The sequence below is a fragment of the Procambarus clarkii genome, chromosome 1, assembly GCF_040958095.1.
Source record: "Procambarus clarkii isolate CNS0578487 chromosome 1, FALCON_Pclarkii_2.0, whole genome shotgun sequence".
NCBI classification, from domain to species: Eukaryota; Metazoa; Arthropoda; class Malacostraca; order Decapoda; family Cambaridae; genus Procambarus; species Procambarus clarkii.
Window position 1 is genome coordinate 28,990,773 of NC_091150.1, and position 20,384 is coordinate 29,011,156.

At 49.4% G+C, this 20,384-nt stretch overlaps 2 protein-coding genes across 5 annotated transcripts in view; both read left to right on the forward strand.

Annotated features, from left to right (window-relative positions):
- Positions 1-20,384, forward strand: part of PlexA (plexin A) — a 418,994-nt gene that overhangs the window by 104,953 nt on the left and 293,657 nt on the right. The window lies entirely within an intron of this gene.
- On the forward strand, positions 1,970-2,491 carry LOC123752101 (involucrin-like). Its single transcript, XM_045734168.2, has one exon. It carries the CDS (start codon positions 1,970-1,972, stop codon positions 2,489-2,491), a length of 522 nt encoding a protein of 173 aa, XP_045590124.2.

Consider the following 20,384-nt stretch of genomic DNA (forward strand, 5'->3'; position numbering starts at 1 on the left):
GTATTCATCTATAGACATCCATATATGGTGAAACACATGTGAAGAACCTCTCACACACTCACAGCTCCCTGACAAGAGGGAGTCAGCTTAGCTTAGCTGCCAACACCCACACATCGTGTCAGCAAGGCGGACAGCCCGCCGCCTGCTTTCATACCTCTCACTGTATTTCCCACTTCTATACTTCCCTTCACCTATGCCTCTCCTTCCTCTTTACTCCCCCCCCCCCCCCCCCCCCCCCCCCCCAAAAAAAAAAAATCAACATAAATGGATGTCAATAGGTAAATTCTATGTAGCATTTATATATATACACACTCCGATGCTTGTGTACGTGTTGTAATGCTATGTTTATGCCTATCTTTTTTTTTTGGGGGGGGGGGAAGAGGCCGTTCTTCTTTCATCTAGGAATGATGAATCGCGGGGTTGATGATCAGGAAGGGTAGAGGTTGCAGGGGAGGTGAGGGATGGGTTGAGGTTGGGGAGGTGCTGGGCTAGAGGGGGTGGGGTGAAGGTGGGGTGGTTTTGGGGGGGGGGGGGGGAGTGCAGGTAACGGGTGAACATGACCCGAGGCGCCCCTGTGTTGCGGGTCGTGACGCTCTTCTTCACGTTGTGTTATTCCTTGTGCTCTGGGGGGGAGGGGCTGGTGCTGGTGGAGGTAGCCCCCACCCCGGTGGAGGTAGCCCTGCCCCGGTGGAGGTAGCCCCACCACGGTGGAGGTAGCCCTACCCCGGTGGAGGTAGCCCCCACCCCGGTAGAGGTAGCCCCACCACGGTGGAGGTAGCCCCACCACGGTGGAGGTAGCCCCACCACGGTGGAGGTAGCCCCACCACGGTAGAGGTAGCCCCACCACGGTGGAGGTAGCCCCACGCCGGTGGAGGTAGCACAGCGTAATAGAGAGAAAGGGAAACTAAATGAGTGGCGTACTCTCACGCTGTACTTTGTACAGCGTGAGAGGTCAAGGTACAGCTCCTGTACCGTGATGACAAATATGACGTCGTGGTGACATCATAGTCGTGTGTGCACCAACATTTATATCATGGTCAGGTCAGGACAGGCCAGGCCAGGTCAGGTCAGGTCAGGCCAGGCCAGGCCAGGTCAGGCCAGGCCAGGCCAGGTCAGGCCACGCCAGGCCACGCCAGGCCAGGTCAGGCCACGCCAGGTCAGGTCAGAGGTCCTACTCGCTGAAAAGGCCTGGAAGTGTGTCCTGCATCAAGAAGTAACTTAAATATTTATCTTATCAATATTCTTGCCCACCCGGGCCACTGTGCCCCACCGGCTGATCAAGGCACCTTCTCTAGTCAGGTCGATACACACGACATCACAGGACTTTCAAGATGGCGGCAGAAATATATTTGATGGCTCGGCGGAAGTAAGGAGGAGGAGGAGGGATGTAAACACTCGGAGACGGAACATACGGATGAGAAAGTATAGAATGGGTTACCGGCCGGCCCCAGGCGGATTGATGTACATCTCGAAGGTCGAAGTAAGGGGCAGGAATCCGGATGTTGTGCTGGTGTGTGTAGCTGGGGGTCCATGGCCGCGTGGGTGTAGCCTACACCAGGTGCTCATCCCTCCACCACTTCGACAACCTCATAGTTTACAGTTTTCCCTATTTATAGGCACCTGCAGATCCCCAGGTGACCATAGTTAAAAGGAACACTAGGCACCGACAGTAGTGTGTGAGAGACAGAGACGTGACTTTACATTCAGACACTTTGGGAGACTGGAAGCACGACACACTTTAAGTCAGTCGCTGCCCTGAAAGAATGAGACAGAGACCAGGAACTAGCGGAGTTCTCAGACATGACAGGAGACTCGTCCAGACTGCTGGCATCAACAGCGATTTCCTACAATCAAGGGACCTCGCGGAAGACCATGAGAAACCACGAGGAAGACCACGGAAGACTGTAAGAGGCCACGAGGAAGTCAATGACAGACCACGACGTCTGGGTGACTCTTAAGGAAAGTGGCTATGCACCTACAGGACGACCAGCTGAGGGAATACCAACTACAGAACGACCAGCTGCCGGAATACCAACTGCAGGACGACCAGCTGCCGGAATACCAACTGCGGGACGACCAGCTGCCGGAATACCAGCAACAGGACGACCAGCTGCCGGAATACCAGCAACAGGACGACCAGCTGCCGGAATACCAGCAACAGGACGACCAGCTGCCGGAATACCAGCAACAGGACGACCAGCTGCCGGAATACCAGCAACAGGACGACCAGCTGCCGGAATACCACCTACAGGACGACCAGCTGCCGGAATACCAGCAACAGGACGACCAGCTGCCGGAATACCAGCAACAGGACGACCAGCTGCCGGAATACCACCTACAGGACGACCAGCTGCCGGAATACCACCTACAGGGCGACCAGCTGCCGGAATACCACCTACAGGACGACCAGCTGCAGGAATACCAACTACAGGACGACCAGCTGCAGGAATACCAACTACAGGACGACCAGCTGAAGGAATACCAACTATAGGACGACCAGCTCCCCCCCCCCCCCCCCCCCCCCGCCTCCGCGAGGCCCCACCGCCTTGAGAGGCAGCTTCTCCAGCCACGGATGAAAGCAGGAAATTATGGTAATTAAGATGTACCTGAAGCCAGATTTCTCTGCGTCGTCAGCTTCCTTCGCTGTTGTACAAATATATATTAAAGAAACATGTAAGATTAGCAATCCTGCAAGTAAATGCCACTTGGAGAAATCCTGGAAAAAAACTAGTTATTCAACAATTGCGTGCCTGGGGAAGGCCTTGAAATTTCAACATTAATAGGAAAACGTATCAGGAAAGCATTTTAAACTAAATTAATATTGGAATATTCTGTAAAACCAATTTAATACACGTTTGTGTATTGAAGGAGGAGAGAGCAGGGCGTCTTTAGAAAGCTGGTTGAATGCGTCTCTCGTAAAGTTACTGAAACGAAAAACAAGCTTGAGTTATCATTGTTGATAACTGGCAGGTCCTGGCTGGGTAGGGTAAGAATACTCACCTAGTTGTACTTGCTGGGGTTGAGTTTCGGCTCTTTGTTCCCGCCTCTCAACAGGTCCCGCCTCTCAAAGTGGTAGTATAAGTGTGGACTGTTCAACACGCTTCCACTACACATAAGGGCCATAACTGGCCGACCCTTCGCAGTGTTCAAGAGAGAACTCTACAAATGCCTACAAAGAGACGTCCAACAGTTGAACAGCGAAGTTGCAGAATCTGTGGTGAGAGTGATGGACACCGCCTTGACCACTACCTGAGAGCCATCAGAGATATGTGTAGAATAATAAACCCCACATTGTTTGAGTTAGAAAAACACTATTTTTCAAATATAGATACTGTTCTGAAGAGATTTCCCCCATTTTGCACGCGCAAGATAACGTAAGATTTTAAGGGTTGATAGATGTTAATCTTCTTGTTTGAGGAGCTGTTCACTTGAGACAGTTAAGCAAGTCCCAGCTGTGTCTGGGTACAAGTGACAGGATGAACAACCCAGCGGGTTTTCTTCCTATTGGGAAGTGGCGGTGTGTGGCACACATACTGCTATTGCGGTGTGTCCACTCACAGGATGAGTGGCACTGCCCAATACTGTCACTATGGTGGTGTGTCCACTCACAGGATGAGTGACGCTGCCCAATACTGTCACTATGGTGGTGTGTCCACTCACAGGATGAGTGGCACTGCCCAATACTGTCACTATGGTGGTGTGTCCACTCACAGGATGAGTGGCGCTGCCCAATACTGTCACTATGGCGGTGTGTCCACTCACAGGATGAGTGGCGCTGCCCAATACTGTCACTATGGCGGTGTGTCCACTCACAAGATGAGTGGCGCTGCCCAATACTGTCACTATGGCGGTGTGTCCACTCACAAGATGAGTGGCGCTGCCCAATACTGTCACTATGGCGGTGTGTCCACTCACAGGATGAGTGGCGCTGCCCAATACTGTCACTATGGCGGTGTGTCCACTCACAGGATGAGTGGCGCTGCCCAATACTGTCACTATGGTGGTGTGTCCACTCACAGGATGAGTGGTGCTGCCCAATACTGTCACTATGGTGGTGTGTCCACTCACAGGATGAGTGGTGCTGCCCAATACTGTCACTATGGTGGTGTGTCCACTCACAGGATGAGTGGTGCTGCCCAATACTGTCACTATGGTGGTGTGTCCACTCACAGGATGAGTGGCGCTGCCCAATACTGTCACTATGGCGGTGTGTCCACTCACAGGATGAGTGGCACTGCCCAATACTGTCACTATGGTGGTGTGTCCACTCACAGGATGAGTGACGCTGCCCAATACTGTCACTATGGCGGTGTGTCCACTCACAGGATGAGTGGCACTGCCCAATACTGTCACTATGGCGGTGTGTCCACTCACAGGATGAGTGGCACTGCCCAATACTGCCACTATGGCGGTGTGTCCACTCACAGGATGAGTGGCGCTGCCCAATACTGTCACTATGGCGGTGTGTCCACTCACAGGATGAGTGGCGCTGCCCAATACTGTCACTATGGTGGTGTGTCCACTCACAGGATGAGTGGCGCTGCCCAATACTGTCACTATGGTGGTGTGTCCACTCACAGGATGAGTGGCGCTGCCCAATACTGTCACTATGGCGGTGTGTCCACTCACAGGATGAGTGGCGCTGCCCAATACTGTCACTATGGCGGTGTGTCCACTCACAGGATGAGTGGCGCTGCCCAATACTGTCACTATGGCGGTGTGTCCACTCACAGGATGAGTGGCGCTGCCCAATACTGTCACTATGGTGGTGTGTCCACTCACAGGATGAGTGGTGCTGCCCAATACTGTCACTATGGTGGTGTGTCCACTCACAGGATGAGTGGTGCTGCCCAATACTGTCACTATGGTGGTGTGTCCACTCACAGGATGAGTGGCGCTGCCCAATACTGTCACTATGGCGGTGTGTCCACTCACAGGATGAGTGGCACTGCCCAATACTGTCACTATGGTGGTGTGTCCACTCACAGGATGAGTGACGCTGCCCAATACTGTCACTATGGCGGTGTGTCCACTCACAGGATGAGTGGCACTGCCCAATACTGTCACTATGGCGGTGTGTCCACTCACAGGATGAGTGGCACTGCCCAATACTGCCACTATGGCGGTGTGTCCACTCACAGGATGAGTGGCGCTGCCCAATACTGTCACTATGGCGGTGTGTCCACTCACAGGATGAGTGGCGCTGCCCAATACTGTCACTATGGTGGTGTGTCCACTCACAGGATGAGTGGCGCTGCCCAATACTGTCACTATGGTGGTGTGTCCACTCACAGGATGAGTGGCGCTGCCCAATACTGTCACTATGGCGGTGTGTCCACTCACAGGATGAGTGGCGCTGCCCAATACTGTCACTATGGCGGTGTGTCCACTCACAGGATGAGTGGCGCTGCCCAATACTGTCACTATGGCGGTGTGTCCACTCACAGGATGAGTGGCGCTGCCCAATACTGTCACTATGGTGGTGTGTCCACTCACAGGATGAGTGGTGCTGCCCAATACTGTCACTATGGTGGTGTGTCCACTCACAGGATGAGTGGTGCTGCCCAATTCTGTCACTATGGCGGTGTGTCCACTCACAGGATGAGTGACGCTGCCCAATACTGTCACTATGGCGGTGTGTCCACTCACAGGATGAGTGACGCTGCCCAATACTGTCACTATGGTGGTGTGTCCACTCACAGGATGAGTGGCGCTGCCCAATACTGTCACTATGGCGGTGTGTCCACTCACAGGATGAGTGGCACTGCCCAATACTGCCACTATGGCGGTGTGTCCACTCACAGGATGAGTGGCACTGCCCAATACTGTCACTATGGTGGTGTGTCCACTCACAGGATGAGTGGCACTGCCCAATACTGCCACTATGGCGGTGTGTCCACTCACAGGATGAGTGGCACTGCCCAATACTGTCACTATGGCGGTGTGTCCACTCACAGGATGAGTGGCGCTGCCCAATACTGTCACTATGGTGGTGTGTCCACTCACAGGATGAGTGGCGCTGCCCAATACTGTCACTATGGTGGTGTGTCCACTCACAGGATGAGTGGCACTGCCCAATACTGTCACTATGGCGGTGTGTCCACTCACAGGATGAGTGGTGCTGCCCAATACTGTCACTATGGTGGTGTGTCCACTCACAGGATGAGTGACGCTGCCCAATACTGCCACTATGGCGGTGTGTCCACTCACAGGATGAGTGGCGCTGCCCAATAAACTCGCCCCTCGGGGAAATTTTAAAAACAAATTTAAACCTCCAAAGAATACCTGATCAACCAGGCTGTGATTCATACGTCAGGCTGCGAGCAGCCGCGTCCAACAGCCTGGTTAACCAGTCCAGTAACCAGGAGGCCTGGTCGAGGACCGGGCCGCGGGGCATCTTGACCCCCCGAAACCACCGCAAGGTGGACATCTATCTTGTCTACCTTGTGATGTTATCGAGGATCAATGTTCCCGCGGCCCGATCTCTGGGCAGGTCTCCTGATTTGTGATCCCGTCTGACACCGGGAGATAAGAAGGTTTCCAAGCAAGACTCGGGATGCTGGGAACGATGCTGCTCTTCTCTTATATCTTCTTCCTTGGAGATGTGTCCGGAGGCTGGAGAGATGCTTGCCTTCAAAGCGCCCTCGCTACGGTGATGTGGGCCACGTATACCCCATTATCTACGCATGACGGGGTTTATGTTGGCGTGGTGGTGGTGGCGTGGTGGTGGGGTGGTAATGGTGGTGGTGGGGTGGTGGCGTGGTAATGGTAGGGGTGGTGGTAACAACATGGGTAGCGCTATACCACCATTATAAGGACCTGTAGCAGCAACCACTATTATAATACTTGATAGTATATTATCACTGGTCTCTCATACGCATAACCCAGATAAATAAACACTCACCATGAACCCAGCTGCGTAGGTAACTAGGGGGGCGGGGGGGGTGGGGAGAGGGAGCTAGTGAGAGGGAGAGGGAGAGTGGGAGCTAGCGAGAGGGGGAGAGAGAGCGAGCTAGCGAGAGGGAGGGAGAGTAGGAGTGACATTAGCTGCAGCGGGCCCCGGTATAACCACAACGCACCACCAGCCTCATTTACCGGGACAGGGGACCGGGGAGAGAGAACAGTAACACTCGTACAGGTATAATATCCTACCGGGACCTGTGTAAGGAGCAAGCGAATGGTTCAGTCCAGCAACCAGGAGTCCTGGTCGACGACCGGGCCGCGGGGACGCTAAGCCCCGGAAGCACCTCAAGGCAAGGTAAAAGTATCCTGGCCTGTCTCTGAATAATACTGAAACCACTGGAGTGTGCTATAGGAGTAACGGGAGCAGTGCTGGACACTCTTAGTATTGACTTCACCTCAGTACTGAAGGGGAAGGCATATTGGGTATTTAAGGGCACTTGGGCACAATGGTGGGCATGGAGAACGGTAAGCTCACTGTGACTACGGCACGTACCATTAGAACACACGGGAATGGCACTTTGAAAAAATATTACTTTATTTATCAACTTAAAATTGCGTGTGTTGGGTAAATATTTAGTTATTCTGATTTGAGCGCTTTCGCCCCATGACAAAACCCCAGGAGGATTGATTGGGAACTAATCTATTTTTATCAATTTAAAAAGACAATTCCTACCTATATTCCGTAACAGGGGGAAAGATGATTGAGTGAACGGTGGTGGGCACAAGAGCCGTACTTACTACCACGGCGAGTTCCTCGTTCCCTTGATGGTGATCTTCCTCCAGGAACGCCAGGAACACACACATCACAGTCCTCACACTTGTGTTGTCCCGTCTTGAGCATTGCTCAGTACTCACTTCCCCCTTCAGAGCAGGAGAGATTGCTGAAATAGAGGGAATACAGAGAACATATACGGCACGCATAGATGCAATAAAGCACCTAAATTATTGGGATCGTCTCAAAGCTCTCCAAATGTACTCACTAGAAACGCGACGAGAGAAATGTCAATTAATATACACGTGGAAGATACTGGAGGGCCAGGTCCCTAATCTACACAGTAAAATAACAACGTACTGGAGTGAACGATTTGGAAGAAAATGCAGAATAGAACCAGTGAAGAGCAGAGGTGCCATAGACAATCAGAGAACACTGTATAAACATCAGAGGTCCGCGGTTGTTCAACGTCCTCCCAGCGACTATAAGAAATATTGCCGGAACAACCGTGGACATCTTCAAGAGAAAACTAGACTGTTTTCTTCAAGAAGTGCCGGACCAACCGGGCTGTGGTGGGTAAAGCAACAGCCTAGTGGACCAAACTCTCACAAGTCAAGCCTGGCCTCGGGCCAGGCTTGGGGAGTAGAAGAACTCCCAGAACCCCATCAACCAGGTATCAAGCAGATGATAATATTCCATTATATTCCGGCGACGCGTCAACTGTAGCTGTTCTGTTGTTACATGTAATGGTAAGGGTGGTTGTCATGGTAGGGGTGGTGGTAGCATGGTAATGTAGGTGGTAGTGATGGTACTTTTTCTGTAGACTCAATTGCTTTATAGTCTATGGGCTTCCTGGCGGTCCGACTAATTTCCCAAAGCTTCCTGGCATTCCGTAAGTAATGCAGAACTATGATATATTTACTAACTATAATGTTGGTGCTTAATATAGAACATGGAAAAAAAACATTTTTACTCTGAAATATCATAATTTTTATGACGAAATTTAACGAAACTAAGTGACAAGTGACGCCACAGGAAGTCGACGCTCCAGGCGACAATGTTGTGGCTTTGGGTAATTAGATAGACGAATTTCGTTATAAAATTATATTGTTTCAGAGGGAAGGGAGGGAATTATCAGGGGAAAGCGCCAAGCTATTAAGACTATATAGCACTGGGAAGGGGTCAGGATATGGGAAGGGACGGGGAGGGAAGGAATGGTGCCCAACCACCTGGACGGTCGGGGATTGAACGCCGACCCGCATGAAGCGACATCGTCGCTCTACTCTTCAGATTAAAAATATGTTGTACATTCAGCACCAACATTACAGTGAGTAAATATATTATATCTACCCCATGAGTAGCTTTGGGTAGTTAGACGGACCCCATCCTGTAGTTAGTGATAGTGGTGTTATTAGTAATGGTGGCAGGTGTGGTGGCAGGTGTTAGGGTCAGGTGTGCGGACAACGGATGTAATAGAAAGCTTGGAATGGTGCGCACGAGTACGCATGTGTGCCACAGTGAGTTAACATTTTGTCAGGTGTGCCGTTGTGGGAGGGGGGGGGCGGCCTGGGGTGTGTTGGGAGGGCGGCCTGGGGTGTGTTGGGAGGGCGGCCTGGGGTGTGTTGGGAGGGCGGCCTGGGGTGTGTTGGGAGGGCGGCCTGGGATGTGTTGGGAGGGCGGCCTGGGGCGTGGTGTGTTGGGAGGGCGGCCTGGGGCGTGGTGTGTTGGGAGGGCGGCCTGGGGCGTGGTGTGTTGGGAGGGCGGCCTGGGGCGTGTTGGGAGGGCCAGGGATCCCATCACAATGGTTGTACTCTTCAAGTCACTTGTGTTGTCCCGTCTTGAGTATTGCTCAGTACTCACTTCCCCCTTCAGAGCAGGAGAGATTGCTAAAATAAAGGGAATACAGAGAACATAGACGGCACGCATAGACGAGATAGAACACCTAAATTATTGGGATCGTCTCAAAGCTCTCCAAATGTACTCACTGGAAAGGAGACGAGAGAGATACCAAATAATATACACATGGAAGATACTGGAGGGCCAAGTACCAAATCTACACAGTAAAATAACAACGTACTGGAGTGAACGATATGGAAGAAAACAGAAGCAGTGAAGAGCAGAGGTGCCATAGACACAATCAGAGAACACTGTATAAACATCAGAGGTCCGCGGTTGTTCAACGTCCTCCCACCGACTATATTGCCAGTGGACATCTTCAAGAGAAAACTAGATAGTTTTCTAAAAAGTTCCGGACCAAACAGGCTGTGGTGGGTATGTGGGCCTGCGGGCCGCTCCAAGCAACAGCCTGGTGGACCAAACTCTCACAAGTCAAGCCTGGCCTCGGGCCGGGCTTGGGGAGTAGAAGAACTCCCAGAACCCCATCAACACTTGACGCCTACAATGTCTTCCATACTACAGGTGGTGAGGGTGTGTGTCGAGGACTGGGCTCTGGTCTGGGTCTGCTCTCAACCTGCTGCTCTCAACCTGCTGCTCTCTCAAGTTCTTGTCTAACGCTTGACGCGCACTTCCTCATTTTGTTTTTGTTTTGTCTCAGGTTTGAACTCGTGGGTTCGTCTACCACACGCGCGTGGGTGACGTGGGGGCGTTGTGTGGTGTGGGCGGCGGGTGTTGGTGTGGGGGCGTTGTGTGGTGTGGGCGGCGGGTGTTGGTGTGGGGGCGTTGTACTCACCTAGTTGTGCTTGAAGGGGGTTAAGCTCTGGCTCTTTGGTCCCACCTCTCAACTGTCAATCAATTGATTAATCCCCCCCCCCCCTACACACACACCCAGGAAGCAGCCCGTAGCAGCTGTCTAACTACCAGATACCTATTTATTGCTAGGTGAACAGGAGCATCACGGTGAAAGAAACTCTGCCCATTTGTTTCTCCCTCCGCCGGGGATCGACCCCCGGACCCTAAGACTACGAATCCCGAGCGCTGTTCACTCAGCCGTCAGGCCCCTAAAGAATTTCAAGCAGCAGCAGCTACTTGAAAAGCCAACCCGTCCTCTTGAAAATAACATCACTCTTCGCTCGTATGCGCACTATGGCCAAAAGTGAATCAAGCAGAGGTTACATTCCTGAAGAATTCATTTGGATCATCGATCTTCAATGTGTTCAGGAGTTCACTGAAAACAGAATTATACTGAAGTCTCAGTATTTCACTCTTATTTCTTTGTTGTCATCTGTGAAAGTTCCATCACCCTTGCGCAAGGGTCCACTGCTAGATGTGTGTCGGAAAACCTGACACCATTTACTAATATTAAATACAATATGCAGATAATATTGCTGCTGCGTTGTATACACACATTAACCCATAGAAAATGTTGCGTGTAGTGGAATTTTCCGTCAATAGAAAACTGGATATCATTTCCACGTCGCTTTTAAATTCGCCAGCTATTCTGTAGGGAATTATTCCTAATACAACAGTCTTCGGACTTTTAACATCATTAAAACATCTCATTTGAATTAACTTAATTATCAGAACCAAAATTGAGTAAATGTGACCTTACCTTGAGGTTACCTTGAGGTGCTTCCGGGGCCCTAGTGTCCCCGCGGCCCAGTCGTCGACCAGGCCTCCTGGTTGCTGGACTGATCAACCAGGCTGTTAGACGCGGCTGCTCGCAGCCTGACCTGTCTACCACTTGTTGACATCTGGAGAAGAGAGCCCGGGCGTCAGTGGTGGGGTAGTCAGCCATGTTGTTAAGACCAGAGTCACTGGAGCGAGTTCAGCTCCTATAATTCTACCTTGGACGAAGTGTTACGGAGATCAAATTAGTGCTTCTTCCATCATCAACACGCAGTCAACATCGCATTTCGGAAAGGGAAGTGTCTTAACGAAATCTTATCTAATCATTTCTGGCCAGTAATGTCAGGTAGATATGATTAATTCCGGTTAGGATACGAGAAAGCGATATTTATATATTTATGAAAGCGATATACCAATATTTCCTGCGATATAGCTGTTGTATATATATAGGATTCCTGCTATTACAGCAAGTGCCCTTTGACAGGAAGCAAGAATTAATCCTAGTAGACCAGTACATGTGTTGATGCCTCGCCTCAACCACCAGGATTATTTGGTGTCATCATCCTTGTTTATAACTGGTGGACCAGGCCTGCCATACAGTAAGATAAGACTCTCATGTCTTCAAACAAACTGTACATGACACCAAGGTACAACCAGCTGTGGCACAGAGCTCGGTGGCAGCGACGCCTGAGCAGAAATTGTACTGAGATCTCAATTTCATTACTAATATATGTACTTTAATACTGTAGTTTGATTGGCTGCATATATATATATATATATATATATATATATATATATATATATATATATATATATATATATCGTGCAGCAGAGCGCCAGGCGATGTGCCAACAACTATTGGCTCCAGCTCTGCTCCCAGATACAGACTGCAGCGGATACAGGCAATGTAAGGGGAATGTATGACGGCATCAAGCAGGCCCTCGGCCCAATCCAGAAGAAGACCGCTCCTCTGAAATCTGCCACTGGCGAGGTGATTCAGGACCAGACACTGCAGCTGAAGCGCTGGGTCGAGCACTACTCTGAGCTATACGCCAGGGACAATGTGGTCACCGAAGATGCCCTGAGCGCCATTGAGTGTCTGCCTGTGTTAATGGAGCTCGACAGTGAACCGACCCTGGAAGAACTCAGCGATGCCCTAGACTCCCTTGCTTCTGGTAAAGCTCCTGGCAAAGATGGCATTCCTGCTGAGACCTTGAAGTGCTGCAGAGGTAGCCTGCTCATGGAGCTGCACGAAATTCTTTGCCTCTGCTGGGAAGAAGGAGAGGTGCCACAGGACATGAGGGATGCCAACATCGTCACACTGTATAAGAATAAAGGTGACAGGGGCGACTGCAACAACTACCGTGGAATCTCCCTCCTCAGTATTGTCGGAAAGCTGTTTGCTCGAGTCGCATTGAAGAGGCTCCAAGTACTTGCAGAGAGAGTTTATCCAGAATCACAATGTGGATTCAGAGCTGGCAGGTCCACCATCGACATGGTCTTTTCCCTCAGACAACTGCAGGAGAAATGCAGGGAACAGAAGCAGCCACTCTTTGTAGCCTTCATAGACCTGACGAAGGCCTTCGACCTCGTCAGCAGGGATGGCCTGTTCAAGATCCTCCCCAAGATCGGATGCCCACCCAGGCTCCTCAGCATCATCAGATCTTTCCATGAGAACATGAGGGGCACTGTGGTCTTTGATGGCCTAACATCAGGCGCCTTTGACATCCGAAGCGGAGTAAAGCAGGGCTGCGTACTGGCTCCAACCCTATTCGGGATTTTCTTCGCAGTTATGCTGCGGCACGCCTTCGGATCTGTCACGGAAGGCATTTACCTCCGGACCAGGTCGGATGGGAAGCTCTTTAACCTCGCCAGGCTGAGAGCCAAGACAAAGGTTCGGCTGAGGTGTCTGCGCGACTTCCTCTTTGCCGACGACGCAGCAGTCACTGCCCACTCAGCTGAAGACCTCCAACGGCTCATAACCCGCTTCAGCGAGGCCTCTCAGGCTTTCGGACTCACCATCAGTCTGAAGAAAGCACAAGTCATGGGACAAGGAGTGGACTCCCCACCTGACATCGGCATCTCTGATTCCAAACTGGAAGTTGTTCACGACTTCGTGTACCTGGGCTCCACAATCTCTGACTCCCTCTCTCTTGATACGGAGCTAAACAAACGCATCGGTAAGGCATCTACTACCATGTCCAAACTGACAAAGAGAGTGTGGGCCAACAATAGGCTGACTGAGTATACTAAGATTCAGGTTTACAGATCCTGTGTCCTGAGCACTCTCCTTTATGGCAGTGAGTCTTGGACACTCCGCGCCTGTCAGGAAAGACGGCTGAATGCCTACCACATGCGCTGCCTTAGACACATCTTGGACATCACCTGGCAGGACAAGGTGACAAACAACAACGTCTTGGGGAGAGCAAGAATCACCAGCATGTACACAATGCTGAAACAGAGACGAATGCGCTGGCTCGGGCACGTTGTGCGAATGGGCGACGGCAGGATCCCCAAGGATCTCCTGTATGGAGAGCTGAGGCAGGGAAAGCGTCCAGTAGGCAAGCCCCAGCTACGGTACAAAGACGTATGCAAAAGGGACCTGAAAGCCATGGACGTCGATCTTGCTATATGGGAGACACTGGCTACAGACCGTTCAGCCTGGAGGCAGTCTGTTCAACGAGGTCTCTCCAAGTTCGAGGAGTCACTTGCCAAGGAATCGGAGGCAAAGAGACAGAGAAGGAAAGCCGGTAACCAGGAAGACGGACCAGAATCGGACTTCGTTTGTGCTCGGTGTGGGATGGACTGCCACTCTCGGATTGGCCTCATCAGTCACACCAGACGCTGCACCAGGATTGACAACTAGGGCGCAACTCCATAGTCTCCCGAGACTGAAGGATGCCTACTACTATCGTGCAGGCCAATCACCTCAACCACCATCCCCAAAATCCCACAAGCAATCCAGCTGGGATGGTCCCATTGTAGACCAAGTTGCTGCAGAGTGCCTGGGTGCTGCAACAACACAACACGACATTGCTCGCCTCACAGCAGTAGCAGCACCACATGCAGGGGATTTCCTGTTAGCAACCCCAATGTCGGCAACTGGCACGCGTCTCACACCACACGCCCTCCGAATTGCTGTGGCCCTCCGCCTTGCTGCCCCAATCCACACCAGGTATAGGTGTATTTGCGGCGAGGTGGTGGCTGACAGGTACGGTCACCATGGCCTACTCTGCCAAAGCACAGGGGGATGGCACTCGAGGCACAGTGAAGTTAACGACATCATCAAGAGGAGCCTCACCACAGCTGGATGCCCAGCTGAAAGAGAGCCCCGTTACCTAACGCCCCGTAACTCTGATGCTCTTATTGGTCGCCCGGATGGTATCACAGTGAACCCCTGGAAGAATGGCAAGCAGTTGGTATGGGACTACACGTGCGTATCAACCCTGGCTAACACCTACATTAACCTCAGTGTTGCACAACCAGGTGGCGCTGCCACCCACAGGGAAGCAGCCAAATCCCGTAAGTATAGAGAACTGGATCACCACTACAATTTTGTCCCCATTGCTTCTGAGACGCTCGGCGCCTGGGGTAAAAGTGCTACCAGTTTTTTGAAGGAACTGGGTTCTAGGCTCATTGAAACAACAAGGGACCCGAGAGCTGCAAGCTTTCTTTTCCAGCGCCTCAATGTGGCGATACAGAGGGGAAATGCGCACTGCATCCAGGGTTCCTGCCCGCCATCTGAGGAGCTGGAGGAACTCGACAACCTATGACAACCATCTTTGTAACCCATATGTAACTCCTTTTTTGTAACAAGGTTCAAATAAAGTAAATATATATGTGTACATACAAAAGAATGGGGGTGGTAGGAGAAGATAATATTAGTGTTCAGTGAGAAACCACAAGGTCTCCTCTGAATACTTTTTATTTTCTTCTCCGAGGCTATGGGTCCCCACATTGGCACCAGAGGTGGTACCCTCACAAATTTATATATATATATATATATATATATATATATATATATATATATATATATATATATATATATATATATAAATTTAATATAAACCCCCATTAAAGTGCAAGGAGTCGATTTGTGAGAATATTGCAGAAATACAGTCCGCTAAACATCATACAAATTGCTATCGAAATATATACATTAATGTATATATAAACAGTATATAAATTCATATAAATTAAATAAATATTGATCTCACAGGTCGGTTCCCCACTGATGTGGTTTTTATTTATGTTTTTGCATATGAGAAAAAGTATTTCGGGTTTCTCTCTATTTCACTTATGACAATAGTTTCTCCAGCTTTCAAGGCTGGAGAAATTGTTGACCTGGAGAGCGTGCAGAGATCCTTTACTGTTAGAATCCACTCAGTAACACATCTAAACTATTGGGACCGACTAAAAAGCCTAAATCTGTATTCTCTTGAGCGCAGGCGGGAGAGATACATAATAATTTACACATGGAAAATAGTTGAGGGGCTGGTCCCAAACCTGCACACAGAAATAACATCACATGAGACCAGGAGGCATGGCAGGATGTGCAGAATACCCCCGTTGAAGAGCAGAGGTGCAACAGGTACTCTGAGAGAGAACTCTATCAACATCAGAGGCCCGAGACTGTTCAACACGCTTCCACTACACATAAGGGGCATAACTGGCCGACCCCTCACAGTGTTCAAGAGAGAACTGGATAAGCACCTCCAAAGGATACCTGATCTACCAGGCTGTGACTCATACGTCAGGCTGCGAGCAGCCGCGTCCGACAGCCTGGTTGACCAGACGACCAACCGGCCGGAGATCGGGCCGTGGAGCCGTTGATCCCCGGAAGCTACACAAGGTAGACACATAGTGCAACCCGTTCTCGCAAATTTAATAAGTCAATATTGACTTATTAAATATGTGCATAGGTGACATACTTAACATAATAGATACCCTTAAAAAGATTCATAGAAAACACCGACCTTACCTAACCTTGTTAGTATCTTAAGATAAGCATCTTATTGCTTCGTAATTACAATTATTACCTAACCTATAATAGGTATAGGTTAAGTAATAATTGTAATTACGAAGCAATAAGATGCTTATCTTAAGATACTAACAAGGTTAGGTAAGGTCGGTGTTTTCTATGAATCTTTTTAAGGGTATCTATTATGTTTAGTATATCACCTATGCACGTAGTTAATAAGTCAATATTGACTTTACGAATTTGCGAGAACGGGTTGCATAGTGGTGGTGGTGGTGTGGAGGGGTTGTGTGTGTGTGTGAGGGGGGGGGGGTGATGAATAGGGTGTGTTGGGGATGATTGTAATATTATAATATGTCTCCTCAGCCAAAATTTACTGTTAGCAATAGCTCTAAAATTAACAGGTGTCTTATTTCTTGTTGCAGGTGAGTTGGGGACGTTCCTGTCACGCCTTGGACGCCACCGCAGGTATCTTCAGGTGTGTGGGGGCAGGTGTATCAGCTGGGCCAGGTGTGTGGGGGCAGGTGTATGTGCTTGACGAGGACTATAATCCCCCCCCCCCCCTCTACTTGCTAAGAGTTATGGAGGGAGGTCTTAACATCCTGAAGAAACATCCATTCTTGCACAAAGACCACAGCGCCTGACAGCTGGGTTATCTTGAGGTTATCTTGAGATGATTTCGGGGCTTTAGTGTCCCCGCGGCCCGGTCCTCGACCAGGCCTCCACCCCCAGGAAGCAGCCCGTGACAGCTGACTAACACCCAGGTACCTATTTTACTGCTAGGTAACAGGGGCATAGGGTGAAAGAAACTCTGCCCATGGTTTCTCGCCGGCGCCTGGGATAGAACCTTAGGACCACAGGATCACAAGTCCAGTGTGCTGTCCGCTCGGCCGACCGGCTGGGTGGACAGCGTTTTGGATTCGTAGTTCTGAGGTTCCGGGTTCGATCCCCGTTGGAGGCGGAGACAAATGGCCAAAATGTTTCTTTCACCCTGATGCTCCTGTTACCAAGCAGTAAATAGGTACCTGGGAGTTAGACAGCTGCTACGGGCTGCTTCCTGGGGGGGGGGGGAGTGGTGTAACAAAAAGGAGGTCTTGTCGGGGACCAGGGCCGCGGGGACGCTAAGCCCCGAAATCATCTCAAGATAACCGAAATTGTCTGGACTGAGAATGGCGGGGGCGGGAGAGCGAGCAGTACTGGGCCCGGGATTCATCAAGGATTTACGCAAACGAGTGACGAAACCTGTACATCTTTCATGGTAGGTGAACGGGAGCATCAGGGTGAAAGAAACTCTGACCATTTTTGTTTCCGCCTCCACCGGGGATCGAACCCGGAACCTCAGGACTACGGTCCGAAGCGCTGTCCCCACAATTTTTTTTTTTTTAAGTAAAGAGGAAGGAGAGGCATAGGTGAAGGGAAGTATGGAAGTGGGAAATACAGTGAGAGGTATGACAGCAGGCGGGCTGTCCGCCTTGCTGACACGATGTGTGGGTGTTGGCAGCTAAGCTAAGCTGGCTCCCTCTTGTCAGGGAGCTGTGAGTGTGTGAGAGGTTTTGTTCCAGGCTATTTATTTTGTTGGTATTATTTATTATTATTGATTTATTAATGCGCATGTGTGTGTGTGTGCGCATGCGCGCGCACACACACACACACACACACACACACACACACACACACACACACACACACACTATATATATATATATATATATATATATATGTCGTACCTAGTAGCCAGAACTCAATTCTCAGCCTACTATTCAAGGCCCGATTTGCCTAATAAGCCAAGTTTTCCTGAATTAATATATTTACTATAGTTTTTTTCTTATGAAATGATAAAGCTACCCATTTCATTATGTATGAGGTCAATTTTTTTTTATTGGAGTTAAAATTAACGTAGATATATGACCGAACCTAACCAACCCTACCTAACCTAACCTAACCTATATTTATAGGTAAGGTTAGGTTAGGTAGCCAAAAAAAGCTAGGTTAGGTTAGGTTAGGTAGGTTAGGTAGACGAAAAAACATTAATTCATGAAAACTTGGCTTATTAGGCAAATCGGTTCTTGAATAGTAGGCTGAGAAGTGCGTTCTGGCTATTAGGTACGACATATATATATATATATATATATATATATATATATATATATATATATATATATATATATATATATATATATATATATATATGCATGTATACACACACACATACATACTCAGTTTTTCCAATTGGGAGAAGGATTTCAGGTCAGTATTTCATCTGGGAATTATGTACTGTGGGGCGGGGTTTTCATCCAGAGAATCGAGGCTCTTGGGCCACCAGCTGTGGGAGCGGGGCGTCTCATCTTGGAGTAATCTTTCTAACATTGGGTCCTCTAACATTTGGATGGTGTTCCACACCGTGATGGCTTGGTGCTGCAGTCTGATGTTTAGTGGCTGTATGTTCAGGAGTTCGTGGAGCTCCTGGATTGTCTGATCATATGGTGGACGGTGTTTTGCTGCTCTCCTTAGCGCCTTATTTTGTAATGCTTGCAGTTTCTGCATGTTAGTTTTCTTTATGGTGTGTAGTGGTACTGGGGGATACTCTAGATGCGGCCGAACTAGAGCCTTATATAGGTGGATCTGAATGTTAGTACTGAGGCTTCGGAATCTTCTCAGTTTCCCTAAGGCTGCTTTGGTTTTGTTTAGTCGGTCCTTTACATGAATTTGTATCCCTGTTCTATTTATCATAAGTCCCAGTATTCTGCCTACCTCCGCATATTGGATCGGATGGTTGTCCAGGATGATGGGGTCCGGGTTTCTTTTCGCAATGTATATTATCTGAATCTTTTGTTTGTTGGTGCTAATTTTCCGTTGCTTCTCAAAGTTGTTTATGAGTTCAATTGCCGCCTTGGTCTTGTCGGCTAGTAGCGGCTTTGATGGTCCCGGTTGGCATATTATTTGGGTGACATCGTCAGCGTATGTGATGTATTCTCCATGTTGGGGTTGGGGAAGGTCAGCTGTATATATGTTGAACAGAGTGAGGGAGAGGCACCTTCCTTGTGGTACTCCACTTTTCAGTTCTATTACGTCACCCAAGTAGCTGCCGATATTAAGCCTAGCAGTTCTGTTGTCTATAAAGCTGCAGAGAGTAGCAGTAAATCTCTCAGGAAGTCCTAGTTCAGATATTTTATATTTTAGGCCTGTGTGCCACACTTTGTCGAAGGCTTTCGAAACGTCTCTAAGCACTATATTACACTGATCTTTTTTCGACACTGCGTTGGCTATATGCTGGTAGATCAGGGCTATAGCTGTATGGGCCCCTCTGCGGTTTCTAAACCCATGCTGCCTGGTGTTATACTTCCCTTCCTCTTCCATGTACTTCACAAGTCTCTGATTGATAATTTTTTCGAATATTTTACCTGGTACTTCGAGGAGGGAAATTGGCCTGTAATTTTCAGTTTGGGTTGGGGGTTTACCTGGCTTGGGGATTAATCTTATTGTGGCATTCTTGAAGTATGTGGGGAATAGTCCAGATGCAAGAGCTGCATTTACTGTACAAGTGTACTTATGGAGTACAATCACTGGTAGGTTGGATAATACCATCTTATTTATCTTGCTGTTGCCCGGCGCCTTGTTCTGGAAACCCATAATTGTTTTTATGGACCTCCGCAATGGTTGTGTGTTTCATAAGGTGGCAGTCATCGCGTATGTTGTTAAGGTCTATTGTTTGCGTCGGGAGTAGTGCTGCAGCTCTGTTATCGACTTGAGTTGTAATTTCCCTTTTATTTATGGGGCAAAAGTTTAAATTTTCTTCCGGGTTTATCCTGAATATTTTTTCCCAGAACTTCCTGAATTCCTGCTCCTGTTCTCTCTCCTCATAGAGTTTATTTCCTGAGGCGTCTATGATGTAGGGTGTTTCCTGAGGCGTCTATGATGTAGGGTGTTTCCTCAGAAGAGTTTCCCATCAGGGTCTTTACTTTTTTCCAGAACTTTCCCGGGTTTCTGTAGTCGACTTGGATTTGCGCTTATTAGGTCATCCCATTGTTTGGTGTTCTCTGTTCTGCACAGATCTTGCAGCTCATCTTGAAGTTCCCTTTGTAGTCTTTTGCGCTCATCCGTCCACCCGTGTTGTGTTATGAGTTGTAGAAGATTGTTATATCTGGTTTGCAGTGTCGTGTCCCCACAACCCTGGTGATGGTGGGGGTAATAGTGGTGGGTGGTGGT